Consider the following 20,908-nt stretch of genomic DNA (forward strand, 5'->3'; position numbering starts at 1 on the left):
TTATTATTATTAGAAATAACATGCATTGTCTAGAGGAATCCGACCCCCTCTAGGGAGTGGGCGTATACATGGGCAAAGGAACAAATAGCCAAATATTGCCCACTTCCTTTATTATGCTGCATGATCAATAGACCCCTACCGCTGTCCCTTTGCCTCTCTCCCTCACTGCTCTAAGCTCACTGGATCTAATAATTGTCGTTGTCTAATTAAAGCAGGAGAGCTCCGAAGTCACATGAGTCACATGAGCGCACTGACTCATTTGCTTGCTGGTGGTTAAAAGTGGTGTGGAACTATATTTTAATTTAATTTTAATTTTTATATTTTAACCCTTAAATAATAATAACAACAACCATAATAATAATAATAATAATAATAATAATAATAATAATAATAATAATAATAATAATAAATTTTGAAAATAAACGTGGTTAATTAATATAGCTTTTAAAAAAAATTAAAAAAAAAACAAAAAGCTTTCATTTTATGATTTTTTAAAAAAAAGGTGGGTGTATTTGTAAGAAACCCATTAGTTTGTTTTTTTAAAGATCCAATATCACCTGTTAATGATTTGGGTTTGATTTGATATTTTGGAATCCATATATATGAATAAAATTTCTAACAGGTCATTTATAAACATTATTTGACCGAAAGTGGCAAGTTTACTAAAGTTGTGCATATAATTAAATTAATCATGGTGGCATTTTTGAATATCATCATCTAATGTAATATTTATTTGCGAAAATAATATAATGTCATTAATAATTATATTTTATAATAAACTTGCATGTCACAAAAACTAATAAATAAATGACAAAATTAAAATTGTAATTATGGTATACATTAGTATTAGTGGAATCATATTAAAATTTCGTTTTGAATAAGTCATTTTAAAATTTATAAAAAAATAATATTAATCACGTAATATATTTGCCACTCAATATTCAAGTCATTATTAAAAGTATTATTGTTTATGTTCTAATAATAATTAATAACTTTTTTTAAAAGATAAATATTGGTAGCAAATAAATAATACTGTTAAATTAATTGGTGGCATTCATTAATATCATTACACAATTTAATATTTATTTATGATAATAATATATTTTCATTATTAATTATTTTTTTGTTATAAAATTGCATGTCACAAAAATTAATTAATAAATGGAAAAATTAAAATTGTCATTGATGGTACACATTAGTATTAGTGGCATTATATTAAATTTTTGTTTTGAATAAGACATTTTGGAATTCGTAATAACAAAAATAATATTAATTGCCTAATATATTTGCCACTCAATATTCCATTCATTGCATAAGTATTGTTGTTTATGTCATTTAATACTTATATCTTCTAATAATAATAATAATAAATATTTCATTAAAAAAAGGGAAAATATTAGTTGCAAAAGAGTTAATATCATTAAATTAATCAACAAGTACCTAATGTAATATTTTTTTGTGACAATAATATAATGACATTATTAGTTATATTTTTTTGTGACAAATCGCCTAGTCACAAAAAAATTAATTTAGATAAATGACAAAAATTAAAAATTGTTATTAATAGTACACATTATTATTAGTGACATTATATTAAATTTTTATGTCAAATAAGATACTTTTAGAATTTGTCACAAAAAACATATTATTAATAACATGATATATTTGTCACTCGAATATTTAAGTTGATCACTAAAAAAATATTTCTCCATCTTCAATTGGTTCAAGATTTGGCACCGAGTTTTTTTGTGACATTATCATATGACAATTTAAAAATATTGTCACATAAAATACTTGTTTTAAGGAAGTGAGCTGACAAAAAATAATGTTTGTGTCACGTTATGTCCGTTCTTGTGACAAAAATCTAATGCGTCACAATATAATTTGTCACTAATTGGCAAATTTGTTGTAGTGTGACTACTTCAATAGCAATGTTTTTCAACTTGAAAAATTTTGAAGTTTTTCTGAATGTCCATTTGAATACATTAGTTTTGAGGAGAATGTGAGGGCTGAAAAAATAAAAATTTGACACAGATAATGCTCCAACAAGAACAACATCAGCAATTAGAACAACAGAAGAAGAAGTGGAGTAATAAAACTAAATATATGGTTATCAATGGTTCATGAGATTAATTAATTAAGGTTAAAGTTAGGTGCATGGTTATCAATGGTTCTCAAACTCATTGAAATTGAAGCACAGAATAAAAAAAATTAATAATTGGAGGCTTTGCACATGCTAGTAACAATAAGTTAGGTTCAAAACTTAACATTCATGATATTAGTAAGAAACATTGTGCAAAACTTGGTCATTATTCCAATAGTGAGTTCAGTAGCAATCCAATTTTGTTTAATGTATAAGACTACATTATTATTTTTTGTCTTCAAACCCAACCAAACAATTCATTTTGCATCATAAACTAATGATACTTATATTATAGAGAAGTGATATCATATATATTTATTTATGATTTTTTATTAGTTGAGGAATTAAAATCAAACTTTTTTAAGTTTGTTTAAATTACTGGTTGTCCCTAAAATTTAGTGGTCTTATTAATGTTCATTGCAGCGAGTCCAGTCTGTGTAAATTTGCTTATAATTAATTTAATGGATGTTTAAGATAATTAGATATGTTACATCTACTACAGTGATTAAAATAAAACATGCTTTTACTTTAAATCAAATAAATATTAATATAAACTAAAGAGTATATCATCTGTACTTTTATTGTTTAATTATATTAATTGCATAATTGCTTATTATGTTATTATTATGAAAAAAATCACATACGCCTATATAATCTCACAAATTTCACCATCAAGATCAATAATATGTAGTGGAAACCAAAGTATATATAATAATAATAATAATAATAATAATAATAATAATAATAATAATAATAATGTTATGGGCATTTTGATTATTTAGTCTAATCAATGTATCATATTCTTAAAAAACATCTTATGAACCTAAATATGTAATATCACAATTCTTGTGATTTTTCAGAGATAAACCAAAGCTCTTTATAAAGTGATTTAGATGTTTTATTTTTCCTAGGAATGTTGTTATTGGATAAAATCATTCATCTTGGAACTAATTATATATTTATGTTCCATATTGCCATTAAGTTTTTTTTTTTAAAAAATCATTTTGGTACATACATAAGTATGGTTTTAATGACTTATGCTCATCAATGCTTAATTTAATTGTATAAAAATGTTCAAATATAGTTTTAGATGGATGTATCAAAATATTTTATCTCTTAATTTCAATTTTTTTATAATTCATTTTTTATCCATGTATAGGGAGGTCAATTTGCCTTGATTCGATAAAAAACCCGATTTCCTGCACTAAACCAATTAAAATTAAGAAATAGAGACCGGGATGAGATAAGGTTTCATTTCCTATTGAGGATAAGGACAAAGAATACCCTCGATGCTCAAAATTATAACCATATAGTTTATGGGGTAAAAAAAGTTAAAAAAAAAAAAATCAAATGGGCCCATTTAATTAAATTAATATGTCCAAGGACAAAACTAAATAATAACTCTTCTTCTGTAATCTTCTTCTATAATACCATATTTTTATTTTAGTAGTTAAATTAAAACATAATTCATTTTAGTGCCTAAATTAATAATATTTATATTAAGAGAGAAAAAAAAGGTAATGTATGAATATATATTTTAGGTTCAGTGATTAAAATAAATAAGTTTAAAGCAATGAATAATTGTTTGAAATCTGAATTGGGTTATTATTTATTTATTTATTTGTCAATAAAAGTAAAAATATATTTATTTTGACCCTTTCAACTAGTGGTGGGCATGGGCCGGTTAACTGGCCCCCTGATCCGGATCTGGCCTGGCAGAGATGTAGAACTCACCGAGTCAGGTTGACCAGTCTGACCAGATGAGTCTGGGTCACATGGAGCTGGGCCTGGCTCCCTATTGACTCTGCGGATTATGGCGACCCGCCGCTGACCCGGCGAGTTTGATCGTCTGGGCCGGTTTGGCCCACACATTAAAAAATAGGAAAAAAATTTAAAAAAATTCAAAAAATACAGAAAAATATAAAAAATTAAATTAATTATCAAACTGGGCCTGACCTGGTGGGCCAACCCACCGAATCACGGGTTGAGAAAATCTCAATCATAATCGGCCCGTCATGTAGAAGGATCGGTTACGGTTTATTAAATTAGCCGACTGGGTCCCTGACCCAGTGGGCCGATTTTGGGCTGGTTATGGGCCGGGTCGGGTTTCTGGATGGCCCGTGGCCACCTTTACTCTCAACTGATATAGACTCGTTTATAATTTGCTATAATGTATCAAGATAATTATGTTTTGCTTTTGAAAACAAAGACACCGTTAAAGGGGATTACTGATTAGTTACTTTAAACCGAATAAAATATTAGTATAATCTAAAGACTCTTTCATCTTTATTTTTTATTATTTAATATAATATATAATCTACAATCTACTTTACCTTTTAACCCCACAAATAAAAACTTTTGACTGAATCAAAAGAGTTAGTGAATGGAAGGTTCTGACTTTCACAATATACCATGAGATTCAGCTTTTCCTTTTTTAGGGTGACACAGTTCAGAAGTTGCTTTGCTCCCTTTGCTCTGTGGCACTGAGACCATAACAATCTTTTTCTTTTTAATTATTAAAAGGCATTTAAATTATATATATATTGATAAAATATACAAATTATAATAGAGGTCGTGGAATTGATATCTCATCGTACATGTACCCTTATTTTACATGTGTTTCACGCATTAGCTGAGCCCCTGATCCGCGTACACCAAGGGCATCAAGCTAAATTTGGTCGGTCAAATCGTCCGCAGGTACATGAACTGCTTGGATCGAAGTTATAGATCCGGTTTATTTTACTTTGGTCACATTATACACAAATCTAATTAAAGGCATACTTGAGTGAGGCTAGAATCAGTATGCTCAATAAAAATACTACTAGGAATGATCCTAATCTAGTGTTTCATAAATTATTATGTGGAATGAGTAAAGATATTGAGAAATTTAGTTGTTGATTTAGTTTTAGTTAGGTTCTACAGTAATATGTATTATTTGAATGGATAAAAATAATATTTCTCTCTTACTTTTACTCTTACTTTTGCACACATTATTAAAAATAATATTTCTCTCTTACTTTTGATACATATAGATTGGGCTTTCATTTAATTTTATTTTCTATATATAATCTATGCAATTGTTGTAATCACTGATGTACCCTTCTAAACTTAAGGTTCTTGCATATAAGTATTCTTCATATATATATATTTATTTTCTATATAATCTATGCAATTGTTGTAATCACTGATGTGCCCTTCTAGACTTAAGGTTTTTGCGAAAGTACTCTTCATATATATATATATATATATATAATCAAAGGGTCCCCAACATGAACAAACTCATATGATGTCCTTTTGCTAGAGACTAAATAAAGTAAAGCTTCCATTGGTGACAACTGATTTGAGCTATCAAAGCGCATCTTCTACTTGAACTAGTTATAAAAAGAACATTCTTATTAATTTATATATTTATATACATATATATTAAAGGAAAGAATTGTCATTGCAAGCCATTTGTTGTTAATATGATCATGATCATGATTATAATATCAAAGTGATAATAAAAATAAGGGATAGAGTATCTTTAATAATGATCACAAGACATCAATTGCTTGTGATTTGATCACATTCGCTTGAGTTTTGACTCATTCAAGCTAATTTTATTATAAATGAGTTATAATGGGGCTCAAATTTTAGAGTCCATAAGAAAATAATCTAAGCTGAAATATAGTTTGTCTTGTTGAGACCTAATTACTTCTATGGCATGTAATTAGATTAATTTATATATATATATATATATATATATATATATATATATATATAAAAAGAAAAATTGACGGTCATCAACAAGAAAGTATTAATAATATATAATATAATAAAATAGATTAATTTGAAAAAATTAAGCATTTTTATACTACCTTTATCAATCATGGAAAACTAATTATATGATATATCAATTTGAATATATATATATATATAGTAAACATCTACTACGTACATACACAGAGTTATTATTATCTAAAGATGTTTGATGAATTTGTATAACAAATTATACATATTTGATATTGTTTACTGTATATGATTATTGTTTAGCATTGTGCATAGATAATTGTAACCGTTTGATGTAAATCTAATGGTATTATAGGACGTCTCTAGATTTCACATCTAGGGACATTCTTAAATGATGTGTCCGCATATATGTGTATATATACACACATATATTTTAGGTAGCAAGCTTGATTAAAATGCTTGAAATTTCCTTGAGCTATTAAAAACACAAATATATGACTACAATGACATGTTTTTTCTTTTTTGTTAAAAAAATAAACTTTTTTTTGGAAAATATGTCTAACTCTACTATTGCAAGGTGGATTAAAAAATAAATTATAAAAATTAAATATAAATATTTTCAAGATCAAAATAATACATATTTGAGAAATATTTCTTTTTATCGGAATAGATTAAATATTAAATATATAGTTAATAATCTATTATATATAGGCCAAATATCAGCGAATGTCCGTAGTTGAATTGAACAGTTTAGATTAATTGTAATTATAATTTACTATTCATAGTATTTTACTGTACATTCTTTTTTTACTATACACTATTTATAAGCTCAACAATACTATTGAATAAATAGTGCACAACCATTAAATTAAACCTAACGGTTGATACCAACTTTTATGGATTTCAAATATACAAATATTTCTAAAAGATCGGTTCTCATATATTCATCACATTATTCTACTCTTTCAGTAAATGCGGTCTTATCATAAAATAATCAATTTAATTCTTATCTTCAAATTTTAAATAATTAAGTATATTGAAAATTTAAATATAGTAAATAAATAATTAAAATGTCCAAAACAATGAGGAATTAGGTAGTCTAATCATCTAACTTTACCTGTTTCCCACTAAATGGAGTCAACTCCTGCTCCATTGGAGGGAAAAAAAGGGAAAAAAAATGATTATTGTTATTTATAAATAATAATAATAATAATAATAATAATAATAATAATAATAACACTAGTGTTGGGGAGGGTGCCAAAGCTGCCCTTTGTTGTTTTACAGTACTTCATTTCAACCGTTAGATATTGATCAAATGGCTGGATCTCATCTTTTGATGGTTTCTTTTACCTTTCAGTTCTTTCTCTTTTCCGCGTTTTGCATATACCTCCCTGAACTTTTTTTCTTTTACATTAAACTCCCTGACTTTTTTAAAAGTATATATAAACTCTTTAAAATTTTCATCCATGTGTAGATATCCTTCAAAATATTCTTTTTAATTTATTGTTTCAAATTATTTCCAAAAAAAAAACTTCTGAAATTAAAAAATTCATCTTCTGATAGTAAAAATTTACATTATTTTTCTAACATTCTTAATTTTTTTACTTGGCTAAAAATTATTTTAGAATCTATATGCTATTCTTTTTCTTAACCATTAAAATTTTAAAATTCTCTTGAAATTTATTTATTTTTTTGAATAAATTCTCTTGAAATTTATTGTAATTTTAAATTTAATTTAACGATAATTTGATACTTTATATATTTGATTAAGGCCCATCGCTAAAGATTTAACTAACACCTTTGAATTTTTTTTTTGTAATACATAAAAAATATCACAAAGTCATATGTTATGATAAAGACATAAAAGAGGGTTTCCTAAATTTAAAAAATATTTTAAAAAAATATATACGAATTCATAACTACATTGTAGAATTCTGTCATTATTACATATTTTTATTGTTATAAGAATTGATAAAATTGGGATTAGAGTTTTTATATCGATGGTGTTTTTATTTAAATTATTTTAAACTTTATTTGACTAATAGTATTAAAGAAAATATAAATAAAAAACTTCTACATAAAAGGGTTCCTTTCATTATCACACTGTAAACCATTTTCATGTAAAATAATAAAGTAGTTGAACATGATAAACTTTTTAACTTCAAATTGCTGGAGGCGGTATGTACAATAAACAAAAAGAAATGGGCTTAAATGCAAAAATCATTCAATGACATCAGCAATGGCCCCACCATTGAGACATGCCCACAAGGGTAGGCCATCAGATCCATGGAAAGAGACAGGGACTAAGGTCAAATAATCATAAAGTAAAAGGGTGTCTTTGAAAAAAAAAAAATAATTAAAAAAAAAAAGTAAACAAAGAAACTCCACTTGATGTTCCTTCTTTGCATCAACATCCAAAAATTCCATAAAATTCGGATAATATTCCGTTTTGACAAGAATGCCCACTTATAATGCCTCGTGATTGTAATTCTCAGGGGTATTTTTGTCAATTTACATTGAGCTAGATGATACGTGGCAGCATTATAAACACTGTCAACATCGTAGGGACCTCACGATAAGAATTGGTTGTTTTTTAGTGGGGTCTAATGGCTTTGAATAGTGAGTTCCAAATTTTATTGAAATTTTGGAAAATTACGTGTAGCCCCATTTTTTTTTTTTATTTTTTTTGAAAAAAATAGTCTTATCAGACTTATTCAATGTTCAACTCATGTGAGTTGAATTTAGTTTTTTCTTTTAAATATGGTAAAATACTAAAATCTAGGTTTTTATACTTTTCTATTAAAATCATTAAAGTATTTTGCGAATTATAAAATAATTTATCATTTTTAAAGACAATTTTTCATAATATTTAAAGATGTAGATAAGAATTTAGCATAATTTAGTTATTTTGGTGTTTAAATGGAAAAAGGCAACAAATATCGGTTTCTATGGTGTGTTAGTATGAGATCTCTATGGTGTGTTAGCGTGAGGTATGACATCACTTGTGAGTTAATTTTTTCAACAAAGATTCGAACCTCATCACTTTTTAGTTTTTACGCCATACAAAAAACTTATTTTTGATGCCACTAATCACTTGATTCACTTGAACCAAATTACTTTCGTGTGTTTAATAATTTTTTTATTAAAGTTATATTCCCGTGGAATTATTATTATTATTTTTTATCAAAATATAGCAAAGCTAAAGAATAATGATATTTCCATCACTTTTAATGTTTAGATAATGAAAATAATATGGTCCAAAATCACATATTATCACGGTCCAAATTTATCTATTATTTTGGTAAAACTATTTGTATATATACATTCTAATTACATTATCCCAATAAATAATATAATTATGTTTGTCATATAAAATTCAAAATTTTTATATATAAATATTAATACAATTATTTTTAAATATTTAAAACTGAAATAGTTAAAATATCCTCATATTCTCATTCACCCATTTTCACCTCGGTCAAATTTAATGTTAACTTTCCTAAAAATATATATCTACAAATATTGTTTCTTAAAAAATAATTAAAAAAAATTTAATTAAATTCAACAGATACATCACCTCCTAAAAAATTTCTTAAATACATAAAAAAAAGGTCATAAATAAATATTCCAATAACCTTAAAAAATAAATTAAACAAACTTCATTTTGTCCCATTTTTGTTTGCCTGATGTTGAAATCAATTTAATAGTTTTTTTTTTTTAGCATATATTCATTTTGTCCCTTATATATATATATATATATTAAAGAAAAAAAATTTCCTACAGATAAGCAAAAAGACCCTTGATTTTAATAATAAATAACTCAAAGGACAAAAGGTAAATAAAAATAAATAAAATTTGAGGGTGTTTTTCGCAAAAAGAACATCAAACAGCTCATCTTCGTTAAAAAACTCGCCTGCTTCCCAACTTCCACACCGCCAACACCGAGACGAGAAGAAGAAAACAAAGAAGAGAGAGAGCTCCCAGCGCCACCGCCATGGCCGACGGCTCCGATGGCGGCGGCGGCGGAGGCGGAGCCTCGCCGGAGGAGGCTCTACACAAGTACCGGGAACTCCTCGGTAGCGCTGAGAGGAAGTTTGCGCGCGTGCGCGACCTCCCACCCTACTCTCGTGGCCCGCATCTTGTGCACTACCATCGCAAGGTCTTCCGAGCATACACGATGCTCTGGAGATTCCAGCAAGAGCGCCGGAGGGAGCTTGTTGAGGCTGGCTTCCGCCGGCCGGAGATCGGCGAGATCGCGTCCCGGATCGGTCAGCTGTATTATTCGCAGTACCTCCGCACCAGCGAGGCTCGGTTTCTTCTCGAGAGCTATGTTTTCTATGAAGCAATACTCAGTAGGGGGTACTTCCAGAGTGGGGGAGGGCGCAAGGGTTTTGCTTCGGACGTGGGATTGAGATTCAAGGAGTTGAGGTTTCACGCTAGGTTTTTGATTGTTGCTATGCTTTTGAATCGCGGGGAGGTTGTGAGGAATCTCGTGGAACGGTTCAAGTCTCTCGTGGTGGATTCTAGGGTTTCGTTTCCTGTAAGTTTATGGAGAAGCTCTGTTTTCATTGCCTTAAAATTACTCCCTTTCATTCAAAAGTTTTGCATCATCGTGTTCAAGATTTACGATTTCATGCTTCACATATTGAGCCTTGAACAGTTAATTATTTCATGCTTCACATGTTGAGTTTCTAATTGTTGAATTATTTTGATGAATTTGAGAGAAATGAATGTCTTTGAGGGCCATCGAAGCTTCTTGTCAGTGTTTGTGCCTGGTAAAGTAAATGCGCTCCTTTTGATGTGTTTTCCTAGTCATGGGGTCCTATGCTTAAGTGGGAATTATGTCTTCTTGGAAAGTTACTATTTATTTGTTGCTGTTGAACTTGGCTTTTCTTTATTCCATGTTCCATGATAGTGTAGGCTTGGTGGCACTGGCATATAACTCATTTGAAACGTACTGTATTTTCATAAAACTTTGTTGAATAGCAGTATTTGGATTAAATTACTGAGTTTATGGTCCATTAGTTCCTCTATGGCTTGTTATGGAGTTTAACCGATTTTATGTAAACCATGCAATTGGAGGAAGTGAAGATAAATCTGGAAGGTTTTAGTGTGTGTAAAATACCCTCCTGCACAAACACTTGTCAAGCTATAATTGATGTAGTCCTACTAGACAATGATCCAATCACAAGATAGTAAGCCCAATGATTCATCACATCTGACAATGGTTGCAACCTTACCTTATAAATCTGTACGCATCAAACATTGATGGGGGCTAAAAGTTTGAATCTTGGAATTATCTTAAAAAATGTTTGTCTGTTGATCAAGTTATATTTTCTTATTGCTGTTTATATTTTCAGGTATGAACTGTTGGATGCATTTCTACTGTCATTTGTGTGTTCCGACTGCTGTGACATTTACAATTACAACTAGTTTCTGTGCCTTCGTTACTAAATTTTTATGTTTACCATGACTTTTTACCTGAGTGTATCTTTTTTGGTTTATAAGTTTGAAGGACACTTTTATATTCTGCAATTTTCTATTCTTTCCTTTCTGGAAATTCATGATGACATGTATACTTTCTGTGATGATGTGCTCTCAACCGAAATTCTTTTAGCCACCTTAATGTTGACATTTTCTCTATCAAATATTCGCATAGAATAATTTCAAATGTCATATTGCAGCATATTTTTTTTAACGTACCAGTAGCATTTGAGGATAATAACTTTTCTGCTCAGGGGACCAATTTTAAAGAATGGAAGCAAATGCTGCAAGAAATTGTCCGGTTCTTGAAAGCTGACACAAGTTTTGCGAATCCAAGGCCTTTGAGATACAATGTTTTGTTTGATTCCCATCCATCATCTGTGCCATATATTACACGTCTTCAAGCAAAAGCAAGGAGAGTGTTGGCACTGCAGGAAGCATTGTTAATGACTTACCATCGAAATGAGGTTTGCAATTCTTCACATACCAATAAGATTATTTGTATAAGTACTCCCACAATTAATTGATATCTACATCATGGATATTTCTGAGCCATAAAATATTTTCCATACTTTACGGAAGTTATGGATCATTCTTAGAATGCAGGCTGCGTTTACTTAAGTTTCTGATTAAGTGTTCTATTACTTGAACTCTCAGGTCAAGTTCACAGAGCTTACTATAGACACTTTCAGAATGTTGCAATGTTTGGAGTGGGAGCCAAGCGGATCATTTTATCAGCCACATACAGATGAACCAAGTGATAACAGCAATTTCAGTGATCAGAATGGGGTATCAGGATTAATTGATATAAATCTTGCAGCAGATATGACCGATCCAAATCTGCCTCCAAATCCACGGAAAGCTATTCTTTATCGTCCTACTGTTTCACACTTGATTTCGGTGGGTGCAGCTGGCAGGGTCATTCTTGTTTGTACTTTGGTTAGACTTTTGGGTCAAACAAAACATTGGTAGCTATTCAACTATAGAGTTCAAATTGCAGGCTTTTAATTTGTCATTTATTTATTTTTCTTGAATATTATTTTACTTGTTGACTTGATGGTGCATATTTATAATGTGTCTCAAGCACGTACTGGTTAATGAAAAGTTTACATAAATTACGGCAATAGAATATAACTGTGTTAAGTTTTTCTCAGGCAATTAAATACTATACACATGTTCAAAGTCCTGCAATATTTATTTGGGTTGGGAGTCAAGGGCTGTCGCCAAGTATCATGAAGCAAATCTGTTTTGCTAGTATTTAGCAGCTTTAGCTAGAAGTTCAACACTTGACATGGTTGCATTTATCTTTGTTAGGCCATGCCGTTGGATGTAAAAATTTGCTCATCGATTGAGAACTGGGTAGATTGGATAGATTAATAGAAGAACAGAATTATAGATAACCAAATCTAGCAGGTATAGGAGCTAATATTGGAGATCGAGCATTCACTCAATATATGAAACCTAGTTGATTAAGGTTTCATGGCCAGAAAACCCATCTTTCCTTAAGAAATGTGCTTGCTTGTTGGTACAGCTGCATGGTATGACTGTAACATCGGGAATTCAATGGATCCATTTGTTGTATTTGCAGGTACTCGCAATGATTTGTGAAGATCTTTCTTTGGATAGGATATTGCTAATTTACATCTCAGCTTCAGGTTTATCCCTGTACTCCATTGGCTATACTTGTTATGTCAAATTGTTTAACCAGACCATTGTAGATTCATCAGGATACTATCTTACAGGGAGATCTGACCAGAATACTGCCTATTTGAAAGATAAGCCAGGGACATCTTTGGACTCATTGAAGCTAACTACTTCTTCTGAGGTCTCTTGTAAACAAAATGGCTTATTGAGACGAACTATGTTATCCGATGGACAGAATTCTAATAATTGTTATGGAAGTTGTCTATCTTTTGGTTCTCGAGGTAGTCGAGGTATGCTTTTATTTTTTTTGCTCCATGAGGCCCATTTGCCCTCATTTGAAAGTGTCTTTTTCTAAAGTTTGAGCAAAGCAAGTCCAAGATTACATTCTTCTTTTTTCTGATATCAGGTCTGGACAATCTATACCCTGATGACCTAATTCCATTCACAAGAATCCCACTTTTCATGATTATTGATAGTGATAATAGCCAAGCATTCAAGGCAGGTTCGTCATAACTTTTTCTGGGCTTTAATTGTGCTTCCTTTCCATGAATTTACAAGACCTAGTGCAAGTTGTCTTACTTTTAAAAAGATGTTATATATTGTGTTTCATTAACTTGGGTAGCTATCATCAGCTATATCAGAGAGGTGGTTGTTGTAGATTGTTTCAGATCTCAACTTGATTTTTTTCATTCTTAATTTCCTTTATTGCACTGCTAGTGATCTGCTTCCAGATGAAACTTCTTCGACTTGCAAATTGTGACACAAATATGGTCTATTAATTGTTCTAGATTAGAATTTAGAACTTCTTTTCTGAAATTGTTATATTTAAGCTGATGTCATATAATTCATGCTAAGAGGAGACCTTTTTGGTTTTGATCCTTTGGTCATGTGATAGGATTCTCCAATAAATGAGGGCTATAGGTTACACCACCAAGGAACATGGAAATGATTACCTTTTATCAATATGATTTTCTGACCCAGTGTTTTTTTTAAGCATGTAATTGGAAGAAACCTTCTGCTTTTACTTCTTATTCAAGTTTGTATTGCTTGTATGCTATTAAATGCTCATAATATTTGTGTCCTTATTTGGAATTATGGACATTATTAATATTGCTGTAAAATCCCTGTTGACACAGGTGCACTTCTTGTTGTACATGTGGTTTTATGAGCTAGGATACCCTAAATCATAGAAAAAGTAACCAGAAAGAATGGGCTAGACTTGATAGTCCCCAGAACTTGGTTTCCTACGAGATGCCTCCTCCACGTCGAGCTTTACCAAAATATATTTTGCTATCAGGCCACATATCCTTCCTCAAGTGTACATCTTATTCTTGTTTCTTGGACCATTGGAGATTTTGCATATAATTTTCAGTTAAATCAAGGGCAAGAATGAAAAATAGACCACTTCTCGGGACCATGATGTTAGTCTCCTGTTAACTTTTAAAGATGAATGCTTGTGACCAACATATAAACATAAAGCATCTTCAGTGAACAATTGTGTGATTTTTAACCCTTGCAATGGTTTGTATTTAGTATATTACTACATTTGTTTTTTTTCAACTTCAATCTAGTAAGCAGAATATTTTACATTTTTTTCTCTAAGAAAATTGGATAGGAAACTGTACTGAATAACAAAAGGCAGTGCTTACCTTATTTATCATTCTCTATAATTATAAGAAAATTCTGTCTGTAGACCAATTTAAATACCTTGTAATAGTTAGACCGTATTCGTCATTCAGTCGTTTAGCTTGATGACGAAGCATGATTGTCTGCTAGTAAGAGTGGCAAGCCTCTCTGCTTTTCTCAACCTGATGAATCAAGCCGATAACACAAGCTTTCCTCTTTCTCTTACTCTTCCTCGTAGTCAGATTTTAGCAAATGATCATTTACCATTGAAAAAGGTGCACATTTGTAGCAATTGCTTTCTCTGTCATTTATGCATATGTCGCCCATTCAATTGAAAGTATCCAAGTATGCTAACCTTTACTTGTTGTATTCTTCCTGATCATGCAAGTAAAGAATTGATCCAAGTCACAGCAAGCTTTTAAAAAACTCCTTATCAAGTATCAAGTTGTAGAGTTTGTCATTATAATGGTTTGCTGGAAGCTAGCTAGTTGAATGATTTTTATCATAAGGATGGTGCAATGACCTATGATTGTAATTTTCTATGATTTTATGCAGACTACCTTATTGTAATTTAATTTGGTTGCTTTTTGTTCTTTTCCTGTGTGCCTTGTGTGGTTTCTTCATTTGTTACTAGATGGAGCCGATGTCGTATTTTTGAAGTTCTGTGTTCCATTGGAACATTCGTTATTACACCACACACTAGATTTCTCTGGTTAGTACGACGGGTTAATCTGCTGACGAGTTTTGACTGATGAAACATGCAAACATGGACCGACTTTTTTCATGATTGTTTCTTCATTTGCATTAAGACATTCTCTTTTTTGCTTTTACCCTTCAGTTACACTAGTGTTAGCCTAGTTGGCAGAAAGTTGTATAACAAGCTTTATAAGGAGATGGTGTCTTTGGCAGTTTATTGGAAGCAGGTGTATTCTTAGAAATGATCCTTCTGTTCTGTTATGATTTTGCCTAGTTGTGAAATCAATGAAGTATGAATGATATATTTTCCTTGACCATATTCTGCCTTTTTTGACTTTTAAATGTAAACGGTATACTTAAAATGTTCTCTTAACTATCCATTCTCTAATCTTATGTTTGATGTTTTCCAGTCCATTCATGGTGCGGAGAGGGGAGAACCTGCCGCTTTGCTTCTTTCCCCTCATAGGCCGTTGTGGCTATCTTCTAGTGATGGGACACCTAGCGGAAGTCAGTTTACATTCTTCCTAACTGCTCCATTACAAGCTTTCTGCCAGTTAACTGGCCTTGCAGATCTTGATGCTGTAAGTAGATTAGAAGTTCTTTTTTTAACCTAGTTTTGGGTGGTTTATCTGATACAAAGATATTTTTCAGGATGTGTATAAGAACGCAGATTCTCTTATTTCTTCTGCCTTATCTGAATGGGAAGTAATACTCTGCACATCAGTTTCTCTGGATCAGGTCTGGTCTCAAGTATTACCTGACCCCCTTCTACGACGGCTTATAGTTAGGTACTATTTTAATTTCCACTGATGCATTCTTACTCTCTCAACAATTTGTCCATGTTATCCTTATCCTGATAGAAATATATTATTGGGATTAAAACTGAGATCCTTCTCATCGCAAGATAATTAATTGTAATTGAGATATCATACTATTAGAGTTCTTTCTTTGTAAAATCAATAAATACATCATCAGTTCACATCTTAGCTGCTTAATAAGATCCATACTTTTTTTTAGCCAATTTTATGTTACTATTTTGAGTCAAGGGGATGTTCTTTTTAGGCAGCCAAATTAACTGGCAATGATCAATTCTTTAAATTAATGTTTTTACTTTTTCCATTCTGTACTTTCCATGAACACCCATTGAACATAGTCATTATGGCAAGGAATGAGCTTGCTTTTATTTCCTTACCAGATTTATCTAAAAATAGACACAAACAAGGAATACATTACATACATTATGCAGTCTGATGAATCATTCTGACCTCGAGTCTAATACTAATGTGAGGTGAAGCAATGAGTTAAAATATTAACACACTCTAAGAACTCTTGAGAATCTTGCTTGGTGAATAACATCAAATTAAAATCTAACATAGCAAAGCACTTCATAAAGCAGCTTTGCAATCAAAGATCCATATTTTTTTGTGAGACGGTTATCCTGGATAGCTTCGTGGATTTTTCATCAGGTTATCTTTTGATATCTTCATAACACCAAATTTCATGCTGCCCTCTCCAGGTTTATATTCTGCAGGACTGTGCTATCTCTCTTTTCGGTCCCTGGAAAAAGCAAAGACTGCTTACCCGAATGTCTGCCTAACCTTCCCGAATCAGTCTCACCAGATTCCTCAGAAACACAGTCCCATATACTCCGACTCGCAGAAAGCCTTGAGGTCATCCATCATTTTAACTTCCTTGATTCTCTCAGATAGTCAAGGACTTCACCATCAATCACTTGCATCTGTAGATAGAAACCGCATCGTAATGTCAATTATTTATTGGTTATTTTGTTCGAATACACGGGATACAAACTTGGCAGGCAGGCAACTTACGAAGCTGGCTGTCGAGCGACGACGCATGCATATATATGAGATGCTTTGTTTATTCTCGGAATTTAGGCGTTTGTAAGTGTGGTTTTTGTTAAGAGAACTACATTATATTTATAGATGTCTTTGTGTTATGCTGGTTATGAAACTCTTAGGTTGGAAAAACAGCTAATTATTATTATTATTATTATTTTTTTGGGACTGTTTTGCTTGTGATTTCATTTGTGATTAATGAAGCCCTCTTTTTGATGTTTGTGTAATTTGTGTTTGATATAATGGAATTGGTTTCTGATCTTGTAATATTTTCTCCATTTTCATTGTTTTGGTGCACTATTATTTTATGAAAAGACTGGTTTTTAAACTGGCATGAAGATGTTTAAATCATAATACACTTATAGATGGTAAAATACACAACAATAGAACAGATAATTTAATGTAGAAATTTTGATTGAAAGTATTAAATAAATAATTTAGACTACAAAATTGCATATAAGCCCCTAAAATTTCTGAGTCCACCATGGGAGCCCAAAAAACATTATCTGGACTATGCACACCTACATTGTCCAATATGCATGCTTCTAACTTCATAAACTTCTAATTGCACTCTTATATGCTAACTAGTAATTGATTTAAGAAAATAGTTTCGTGATGAGACTAAGAGCTTCGTTGATGACAATGTGCCAATATTGGGTTTTTTGTTTTAATTGGAGATTGTGGAGTTTTTTTAGAAATTCGGATTTAGTGTGTTTGGATGACAATGTGCCATTTGAGAATGTTTTTGGGAGGTAATCATTTACCCACCCGGGTGGTGGTCACTATTAACTCAGGTAATGAAGCATCCCAAATGGGTGTAAATTATTCATTTTACCCTTCACAATATATTTATATATTAAATAAATATAAATATATTAATATTAAAATAATTAATATCTAATTATAATAATCTTATAATAATTATATTAAATAAATATTTATTTCAAATATAAGTCATAAAATAATTAATAAATAATTTAAATAATTAATTATAACAATTAAAATTTATTTAAAATATTTTATGAACAACAAAATTTATTTTTTCATATAAAAGTTATAAAAGTAATTTTACATTATATATTTTTATTTTTTTTTTAATTCACAATAAATTACTCTTCTACTTTTCCCAATGAATAAACTCTCCAACCAAATAACTTTACCATCCCTTACCCATTTCTTTTCCTTTCTTCATTGCTTCATTCTCCTTCGTTCAATTACGGTAATCCAAACGCTATCTTAATTCAACATTTGTGATGCTATGTGACCAAAGGTTTGTTTGTCTGGATGGATGACAAAAAAGACTGAAGGTTTTTAGTATATTAGAGATCATAACGGGAGTTTGTTTAGTATAATACCTTCAAATTTTATAGATCTTAATTCATTTTAAACTTGTAAAAAATAGTTAAATGAATAATAGTTAAATGTAAAACTTTTTACAATTTATTTTACATAAAAATGTTGAAGTGTAATATTTAATTATAAAAATTAAGGGAAAATTGCTTGCATACCCCCATAAAACTAATTTTTTTACTTATATATCCCTACCGTTAGTTACCGTTAACCACTGTTAGGGTTTATGGAATTAATCATAGTTCCCACTTAATCCAACTTAATAAAATTACCAAATTACCCTTAATATCATCCAACCTAAGTCATCTGAGAAAAATTCCCAAATTTTTCAACCACTCAGCCGCCATCTTTTGAGGTTCCCTTCTCACCAATCCCTTCAAACCACACCATCTCACTCGCCGGCTCTTTCAAATTAGCGTCAGAGACATCTACGCCGTCCCCGGAGGTTTCAACCCAACTCTATTGGACCATCTAAACGTCGGCCACGTCCGACGTCGTGGCATCTGTGCATGTGCCGTTACCTTCACCTTCAGAGGTCTCAGCGTGATCAACGCCGTCGCCGAAGCTTACTCGTAGAACCTCCCAATCGTGTTCATCGTCGGCGGACCAAACACCAACGACTACTGTACTAATTGGATCTTCCACTACACTATCGGATTATTGGATTTTTCTCAGGAGATATGATATTGGACAGATGTTCAAAAAAAAATTATTAGACTTCTTACTTATAAATTTCATATGTGATTGTATTTTGAGTAGGTGCATGAAATTATTTGTTATATATTGTTACATGTCATAATTTTTTACCTATTTTTAGGTGGTGTTAATGTAAAATTTTTTAGAAATGTTTGTTAAAACATTAAAAATATGAATTTACTCAAATATTCATGATTTTTAATAATTTTTTAAAATAATTAAAGCATATATAAAAAAATTACATTAATTATCTATAATTTAAATAATTTAAAGTCTATAAAATATTATAAAAAAATTTGATGAATATATTAACAAACCCTGGTCATTTGTTGAATGAAATGAATAATGTCTACAAAATAATAAAAAAAAATTTTCGAGGGGTATATAAGCAAACCTATTTTGGTAATTTACCTTTATTCCATCCATTGATTTAACACCATTAAGAGTCAACTTAACCATTGTGGACATATAAGCAAATATAATTGATTTGTAGGGGAATCCAAGCAAATATCATTTTTATGAGGGTATTTAAGCAAATTTATGATTTTCCAGGGTATGCAAGTAAAAAACCCAAAAATTAAATGGGATAATAGTTAAAGGGATAAATATTTTAAATATTTAAATTATAAAAATTAAAGTGAATTTTTATTTAAAATATTTAATTATGATAATTAAGGTGGATAAGTATGTTTAAATGTTTTTACAAATAAATGAATTTAATTATTACGGAAAATATGAGAAAGGAGTAAGTTTATTGGAGATATAGTATTGCTACAATATCCCCGAACTCAAACACAATGGAGATTTATGGATTCAACAAATCTTGGAGATAACAAAATAAAATACATACTCTTAGCAACTACTAACATTCAACATATAAGACTGAAGGCCAAAATCAAGCTCGTAAGCTCATATATTATAACATTAGGTTTAACATCTCAAGATAGCGAACATCAAGAAGGAAGCAAGAAGAATGGAAGGATCTAGTTTCCCTCAATGATCCTATCCTCTCAAAAACAAGTTTAGAGCAACTATAATCAAAGGCCTAGTTCTAGCATCCAAGTTGGAACACCAAGAAGAAAACAAAGTGAGAAACAAAGCAACGGGAGTACTCACGTTGCTAGCTATAAAAGAGAAGAAATGGTGGAGAATGGAGCTTCAATTTTGTCCAATCCAAGGAGAAGAAGAGGGAAGATGTAGATCAATCAAGGGAAGAAGCTAAGAGGATAAGAAGGGAGTAAGGGAGAAGAAGAATAAGGGTTTTGGGGTGAAAATTTATAAGAATGCCCTTATAACAACAAGAAACAAATAGTGCAAAAAAGCTTCGCACAGGCTGTGTGGAGCTCAGTCTTGAAGAAAAAGCTTACTTTACACAAGTTGTGCCATCCGCATAGGCTATGCCATTTCGCACAAGCTGTGCATATCTCGACTCAACCAAATATCAAAGGCTGGGATCCGCATAGGTTGTATCATTCGCACATGCTGTGCAGATTTCAGTTTATACAAAACACGTGGGATAACAATAACACAGGCTGTGTGAATTTCAGCCCAACAAAAGGATTCAAGGGCGAGGATAACATAGGCTGTGTCGGAACCTGAACACAAAGACTATTCTATAATCAGGAACTCCCAATCCAAACAAAACCCTACTATGGCAAATATAAGAAAAACTCGACCAAATTTT

The 20,908-nt window shown here is 30.8% G+C and overlaps 1 protein-coding gene across 2 annotated transcripts; it reads left to right on the forward strand.

Annotated features, from left to right (window-relative positions):
* Positions 1-9,790: 9,790 nt before the first annotated feature.
* On the forward strand, positions 9,791-17,394 carry LOC120282132 (protein SCAI). 2 transcript variants are annotated; one of them, XM_039288883.1, is made up of 9 exons: positions 9,792-10,412; positions 11,611-11,823; positions 12,014-12,256; positions 12,945-13,011; positions 13,099-13,290; positions 13,407-13,498; positions 15,733-15,903; positions 15,974-16,110; positions 16,839-17,394. In XM_039288883.1, exons 1-9 carry the CDS (start codon positions 9,867-9,869, stop codon positions 17,029-17,031), a joined length of 1,854 nt encoding a protein of 617 aa, XP_039144817.1. In that variant the 5' UTR covers positions 9,792-9,866; the 3' UTR covers positions 17,032-17,394. The 2 variants fall into 2 exon arrangements, with proteins under 2 accessions (XP_039144818.1, XP_039144817.1); XM_039288884.1 differs by lacking the exons at positions 15,733-15,903; positions 15,974-16,110; positions 16,839-17,394 and adding an exon at positions 14,137-15,707 and having other exon boundaries at positions 9,791-10,412; positions 13,407-13,502.
* Positions 17,395-20,908: the final 3,514 nt, after the last annotated feature.

This window comes from Dioscorea cayenensis, chromosome 18 (assembly GCF_009730915.1).
Source record: "Dioscorea cayenensis subsp. rotundata cultivar TDr96_F1 chromosome 18, TDr96_F1_v2_PseudoChromosome.rev07_lg8_w22 25.fasta, whole genome shotgun sequence".
Classification (NCBI taxonomy): domain Eukaryota; kingdom Viridiplantae; phylum Streptophyta; class Magnoliopsida; order Dioscoreales; family Dioscoreaceae; genus Dioscorea; species Dioscorea cayenensis.

Bases quoted from the DNA above. Each gene is read 5' to 3' on its own strand.
- LOC120282132 (XM_039288883.1), top strand. From the start codon at position 9,867: ATGGCCGACGGCTCCGATGGCGGCGGCGGCGGAGGCGGAGCCTCGCCG. The intron at 11,824-12,013 runs GTTTGCAATTCT...TTGAACTCTCAG, and splicing joins TGACTTACCATCGAAATGAG to GTCAAGTTCACAGAGCTTAC. The intron at 12,257-12,944 runs GTGGGTGCAGCT...TTGTATTTGCAG, and splicing joins CTGTTTCACACTTGATTTCG to GTACTCGCAATGATTTGTGA.